General features: G+C 47.4%; 1 protein-coding gene and 1 non-coding gene across 2 annotated transcripts; both read right to left on the reverse strand.

The window, feature by feature from the left end:
* Window positions 1–169: 169 nt before the first annotated feature.
* LOC141075976 (uncharacterized) lies at window positions 170–6,603 on the reverse strand (the record flags this gene model as incomplete). The annotated part of the gene is made up of 4 exons (XM_073563184.1): window positions 6,498–6,603; window positions 5,751–5,802; window positions 2,565–2,609; window positions 170–2,370 (listed from the first exon to the last, which is right to left on the reverse strand). A coding segment is annotated over exon 4 (1,951 nt), but the record flags the coding sequence as incomplete, so codon positions are not given.
* Window positions 2,443–2,515, reverse strand: LOC141075990 (small nucleolar RNA SNORD65). The gene has a single exon (XR_012227387.1). It is a non-coding gene; the product is annotated as a small nucleolar RNA SNORD65 (small nucleolar RNA).
* Window positions 6,604–7,261: the final 658 nt, after the last annotated feature.

A 7,261-nucleotide genomic window follows, 5' to 3' on the forward strand; every position in this document is an offset into this window, starting at 1 on the left:
GGGTATGAAAGAGAGAGAGAGAGAACACGGGGTATGAAAGAGAGAGAGAGAACACGGGGTATGAAAGAGAGAGAGAGAGAACACGGGGTATGAAAGAGAGAGAGAGAGAACACGGGGTATGAAAGAGAGAGAGAGAGAACACGGGGTATGAAAGAGAGAGAGAGAGAACACGGGGGTATGAAAGAGAGAGAGAGAGAACACGGGGTATGAAAGAGAGAGAGAGAGAACACGGGGTATGAAAGAGAGAGAGAGAGAACACGGGGTATGAAAGAAAGAGAGAGAGAACACGGGGTATGAAAGAAAGAGAGAGAGAGAGAGAGAGAGAGAGAACACGGGGTATGAAAGAGAGAGAGAGAGAACACGGGGTATGAAAGAGAGAGAGAGAGAGAACACACGGGGTATGAAAGAGAGAGAGAGAGAGAGAGAGAGAGAGAGAGAACACACGGGGTATGAAAGAGAGAGAGAGAGAGAGAGAGAGAGAGAACACACGGGGTATGAAAGAGAGAGAGAGAGAGAGAGAACACGGGGTATGAAAGAGAGAGAGAGAGAGAGAGAACACGGGGTATGAAAGAGAGAGAGAGAGAGAGAGAGAACACGGGGTATGAAAGAGAGAGAGAGAGAACGAGAGAACACGGGGTATGAAAGAGAGAGAGAGAGAACACGGGGTATGAAAGAGAGAGAGAGAACACGGGGTATGAAAGAGAGAGAGAGAGAACACGGGGTATGAAAGAGAGAGAGAGAGAACACGGGGTATGAAAGAGAGAGAGAGAGAACACGGGGTATGAAAGAGAGAGAGAGAGAACACGGGGTATGAAAGAGAGAGAGAGAGAGAACACGGGGTATGAAAGAGAGAGAGAGAGAACACGGGGTATGAAAGAAAGAGAGAGAGAACACGGGGTATGAAAGAAAGAGAGAGAGAGAGAGAGAGAGAGAGAACACGGGGTATGAAAGAGAGAGAGAGAGAACACGGGGTATGAAAGAGAGAGAGAGAGAGAACACGGGGTATGAAAGAGAGAGAGAGAGAGAGAACACGGGGTATGAAAGAGAGAGAGAGAGAGAACACGGGGTATGAAAGAGAGAGAGAGAGAGAGAACACGGGGTATGAAAGAGAGAGAGAGAGAGAGAACACGGGGTATGAAAGAGAGAGAGAGAGAGAACACGGGGTATGAAAGAGAGAGAGAGAGAGAGAACACGGGGTATGAAAGAGAAGAGAGAGAGAGAACACGGGGTATGAAAGAGAGAGAGAGAGAGAACACGGGGTATGAAAGAGAGAGAGAGAGAGAGAACACGGGGTATGAAAGAGAGAGAGAGAGAGAGAACACGGGGTATGAAAGAGAGAGAGAGAGAGAGAACACGGGGTATGAAAGAGAGAGAGAGAGAGAACACGGGGTATGAAAGAGAGAGAGAGAGAGAACACGGGGTATGAAAGAGAGAGAGAGAGAGAACACGGGGTATGAAAGAGAGAGAGAGAGAGAGAACACGGGGTATGAAAGAGAGAGAGAGAGAACACGGGGTATGAAAGAGAGAGAGAGAGAACACGGGGTATGAAAGAGAGAGAGAGAGAACACGGGGTATGAAAGAGAGAGAGAGAGAACACGGGGTATGAAAGAGAGAGAGAGAGAACACGGGGTATGAAAGAGAGAGAGAGAGAACACGGGGTATGAAAGAGAGAGAGAGAGAACACGGGGTATGAAAGAGAGAGAGAGAGAACACGGGGTATGAAAGAGAGAGAGAGAGAACGGGGTATGAAAGAGAGAGAGAGAGAACGGGGTATGAAAGAGAGAGAGAGAGAACGGGGTATGAAAGAGAGAGAGAGAGAACGGGGTATGAAAGAGATATCCGGGCATGCGCACAGGGTAAAACCGTGCATGCGGTGGCCGGATCAGGTAGAAGCCTGATCCGGCGGCTGGAATGTGCCATAGCGTAACATTGTCCCGCAGAGCCGGGAGGGCCGCATCCGGCCATGTCCGGCTTTTTTCGCCGGACAAAAAAACGCTGCAGCACCCGTCCTGTCCGGCCGCCGGACAGAGGAATTCAGCCGGATCCGGTAAAAACCGGAACAAACGGAAGCACATGCGGCGCGATCCGGCGCATGTGCTTCTCAATGACAAAAAACGCATCCGGCGGTAAAAAAAAAACGGATCCGTTTTTTTACACACATGCCGGATTGTGCCTGACGGCACAAACCGGATGTGTGAAAGAGGCCCAAGTTGAGCAGGTGCCAAAAATATATGCCGTCATAAAGCAAATCCATAATACAGCCATCTGATCAAGGTCTAGAGGCCAAGCAGTATGGTGATCATTGTAGACAATGAAACTGAAAGTTACCTTCCACTTCTGCGCTTCCCCCCTAAACCAATGCACTCATGCCTGAAAGATACAAGAGCACAATTAGCACATTATACATCACATCCATAGCATTAATCACCACATACATCACATGCTCAGAGTGACCTGTGTCACCACCTACAGTCTGACGGTAATTCCAGCTATTTATAGGTTAATCTCATCATTGCAGGACACTGGCAGCAGACATGTGCAAGAAATATAAGCTATGACCTTACCTTAGGCAACATTAAGTCATGGCAGCCTTATCCTACAATGGACACCTGCAAGAGATTCAGGAGAATTAGTCTACATGCCCTCAGGCGGGAAATGGTTAATAATGCCAAGAAAAGCCTCAGTAAGTACAGGGTCCTTCATTATTTCAGACAGGGATAACAAGACATCATTGGCTTTATACATGACAGGTAAACCAGTGCAATCACCCCCCCAAAAAAAATAACCTAAGGGGAGTAAGGATACATTAGACACATATGGCTGGAACATGTCACATAGGTAATAGGATGTAGAAGAGGAACGGTATGTGACTACTCTCCAGTTACATATACTATTAAAACCAGACCAAGCAGTCACTAGACCACTGATATTGGGAAAAACAGATTACCAGGAGGCAAAGCGGCAGCAATCATGAGATTACTTGTACCCTCTAAAGTAGTTTACAGCCTTCTATGGCACCACATGGGCCACAATAACACAGGCTAACAAATATCTTGTAGGTGGGAGTCCTAAAAATCTATCAGAATAGGCATCCATACTCTTCTGTCCACAGCCAAAAAAGGAAGACCATGATTCATCTTTCTTGTAGTTCCTACGAGACACTTATCAAGCCTTTGCCTTCTCTCAAACTACTGAGATTATGACAGCACTAATGCACAGCTTCCTATAGATCTACTCCTTACCTGGACCACATGGAAAATACACTTGCATAGCCACCAGATAGTTGAGGGGCGTAATGGTCCAGAGTGTGCCCCTGATTTAAATTATCAGTTCAACTCGGAACAAATTAGGGTATGTGCACACGATTAGGAATTAGCAGCGCATGTCCACTGGATCCAAAGTGCTGCCGGTTATTGAATGCAGGTGATTCTGCATGTTTTCATTGAACAGTATAGAATCACCGCAATCATTGTATGGGTGACATTTATCTTACGGAGCCTCCCATCTCTGCAAGATAAATTGACATGCTGCAGTCTGGAGAGATGCGCTGCATGTCAGTCTCCACAGGTGTCTGTGGACATCTCTAGATGCATAGCGGACATGGAATTTCTTGAAATCCCATTCACTATGCTGTAACAGCTGCAGGTTGGATGCTGCACAAGTACACGGCATCCAACCTGCAGCGTTTACTGATTGCTTGCACATAACGACATGTTGGCTGATCAGGACTTTGATAACCAAAATGACAACACAACTTTACTCTGTTTGCAGTCAGTGGTAATGGGTTTTCCCTCAAAGGTTAATTTTAATAGGCCTTTGAATAATAACCCATATAATTTATGTGTCTGTAAGTACAAGAACATGGCCTAATCATTCCACATCTCCTGGGCAGGGGAGGAAGCAGAAGTGTATACAGGCAGGACAGCAGGGGATCACAACTGAATCTTGCTTTTAAAGGGGATCTGTCACCCCATTTTAGCCCTATCAGCTGCAGCCACATCCATCAGGGGCTTCTCTACAGCATTCTGTAACACTGTAGATAAGCCCCCGATGTAACCTGAAAGATAAGCGATCCCACCAACAATCCGACATGGATGGGATCGCTGGGACGTTAGACAGCCCCTCCAGCGATCAGGACCAGCGAGCAAGCTTAGAAAACTGCTGGTTTCCAAAGTAAACATCGGGTTTCTAAGAGCCGCGCGGCTCTTAGAAACCCAATGTTTACGTTGGATACCAGCGTGCAGCGTCGCTGGCTCCCGCTGCCACACGCAGCAATGCGTGCTGACACACGCAGTGATGCGTGCTGACAAGCGGGAGACCGGTGATGAAAAAACAGCCCAAGACGATCAGCGATACCCAGCGAGGGGGTCAGTCGCTGCTGGATGTCACAGCGATATCGCTGATGTGTCACAATCAGCAATATCGCTGTGTGTAACAGGGCCTTTAGATTATACTCACCGTCTTTCAATCTGGTCTGATGGGCGTCACAGTCTGGCGCCTCCCATCTTCATACGATGATGTCCTCCTCCTTGCTTCTCCCTCGGCTCCTGTGCAGGCATACTTTATCTGCCCTGTTGAGGGCAGAGTACTGCAGTGCACAGGACCTCTGACCTTTCCCAGCACCTGTGCACTGCAGTACTCTGCCCTCAACAGGGCAGATAAAGTATGCCTGTGCAGGAGGCGAGGGAGAATCAAGGAGGAGGACATCGTATGAAGATGGGACGAGCCGGACCGTAACACCCACCATCCCCAACTCCACCTCCCGGTGAGTATAATCTAACGTGTTTTAATCATCTTCCAGGTTTCATCGGGGCTCATCTACAGCATTACAGAATGCTATAGATAAGCCCCTGATGGCGGTGGCCGCAGCTTATAGTGCTAAAATGGGGTGACAGACTCCCTTTAAGTAAAACATAGTTTAACAGGCAGGGAAATGTTTCACCTCACAGAGTCAGCTGTTCTCTCCTGCTGTAATATCCCTCTCATCTTTTGCTTCCTCCCCTGCCCGGGAGCTGTGCAATAATCAGACCATGTCCCTGTACGGTCAGACACAGCCATTACACAGTACACAGCAGGGGCACATTTATAAGATTATCTCAGCATAGGAACATTTTTAAAATCAATTGTGGAATTATTCAATTATTAAAATTAACTTTTGCTCATGGGATTTGTTTTTTTTTAAAGATCCAGTTTATGGTAAAGTTGACAAATTAGCACAGGCACCAGGCGTCATGAAAGTGTAGGACCAAGTTATTTAAAATGTACATTGATTCAAGTAATTGTGAAAAAGTGTTCATCGAACACATGTACCCAGTTATCCCCATATATTACATCCAGTGATCACCTGTCATGAGCAAAATGCTTGTCCGCCAGAGAAAAAAAACGTTACAAGCTCCGTTTTGAAATCTTTGGAGTATGATGACGGACAGGAACTTTTGGCGGATCCTCAAAAAAAACGGATGCAACGGACGGCAATCCGTCACAATCCGCCATTAATGCAAGTCAATGGGGAAAAAAACGGATCCTCAAAAAAGATTGAGGATCCGTTTTTTTCAAAACCTGGCGGATTGTGACTGATTGTAAAAAACTGAAGTGTGAAAGAGGCCTAAGGCTGCTGGCATCAGCTCACCGGGTGGGTCTGTCCCCAGTTAGTGTGTAAACCCGCCATTGAGGCCATGCAAACTTATCTAATTGCTCCAGAAGGTAAGTCTTAATAAGTCACGACACAGCAAGTGTTCCACAGAACTCACCTAAAGTCAGCCTGGGTCCAACCGCTCCATAATGGACCTCTGTAGAGCAGCCCTATAAAGTGAGAATAATACTGAGTCATTGGATGAGAAATCAGCGACCAGCAAGAACAAAGCCCATCTCTCGCTGCGCTGATCTTTATGGGAAGCCACTAGCAGGTCCCGACTGGGGGTCTCCCAGCCTGTGCAGCCTCAGACCTGTACGGCCACTAACAGTTCCCGACTGGGGGTCTCCCAGCCTGTGCGGCCTCAGAGGCCACTAACAGTTCCCAACAGGGGGTCTCTCGGCCTGTGCCACCTCAGAACCTGTATGGCCATAAGAGCTGGCGCTTTTGACCATGCTAAGTATTAGGCCATTTTTGTAAGACTGATCACATTCTGAAAGACCCCTAACACGGATACAGACTGAGAGAAGCCCCCATAAGTACAACCAGCCCCAGTCTCCAGTTATGTTTTTAAGAATTGTCGCTAACTGTCCAGAATTGCCTTTCAGACCACCCATTCAGCGTAAGAGCACAGAGAATACATGGCTGCCAACAGATCTGCCATCTACAGCCTTATAGCTTCTGTCCACATAGAACTACAACTCCCAGCAGCCGTGCTCCAGCACAGCACCATCAGGGGGTGCACGTGGGACATAACTCTGAGGTACACCGCCGGAGCATGCATAGGGGTGCCCGCGGAGACAGCGAGCATCAGCCGTCAGTGGGAAGGGTAGGACAGACCCCAGAAGCGCCCTCCAGTGCCCACCTGGCTGGGATGGCCCCAGATTGCATGCACCGCATTCTCCACCTCTCCTCCTCGGCTGCCGCCCGCTATCATAGAGACCAAACACAGCCGTAAAGCAAGTTTTTATAGCATGTAAATCACGTCTACAGTTATCGCGATATTACACAAAGCCTTTCGGGAATTGTAGTTGTTAGTGGGCTAACACGCATGCTCACTTCTGTAAAGGCGCTCCAAGATTCAATGTCATCCTGGTAAGTGATGACATGAGGTAAAGCCGCCTTATTTTTACACCTGTGAATGAATTTGACTAAAATGTAATCCTTTTCCTTCTTCCCAGTCAGATAACAGGTAATGCTGCAGAGTGACCACTAAGTGGCGCTGTTTAGCGATAGGTGAGCATCGTAATGCCGCAGACTGGCCACTATGTGGCACTGTTCAGCTACAGCTTTGTCTTGTAATGTGGCAGAGTGACCACTAAGGGGCGACCTATATCTACATATGAGTAAAACATTATAAATGTGGTAATACGTGAATGTTGCTGTACATTAGTGCGTTGTGAAATGTCACCTGTATGACCAGGTCTGCCATGATGGGGTCTGCCATGAAGTGAATTATTGCTGATGGCACAAAGATCCATTAGAGGCTAGAAATGCTGAACCGCTGATGTGCAGAGATAATGAGATTTCAGGCTTTGCATATTACTGGCCCATTAAGCCGGCAGTTAATTAGAAATTAAATGGACGATTAACCTCCTATGGAGAAATAAAGGCATAATCGAGTCCAGC

This window comes from Dendrobates tinctorius, unplaced genomic scaffold, assembly GCF_039654945.1.
Source record: "Dendrobates tinctorius isolate UK_male_01 unplaced genomic scaffold, ASM3965494v1 ptg000383l, whole genome shotgun sequence".
Lineage (NCBI taxonomy): Eukaryota > Metazoa > Chordata > Amphibia > Anura > Dendrobatidae > Dendrobates > Dendrobates tinctorius.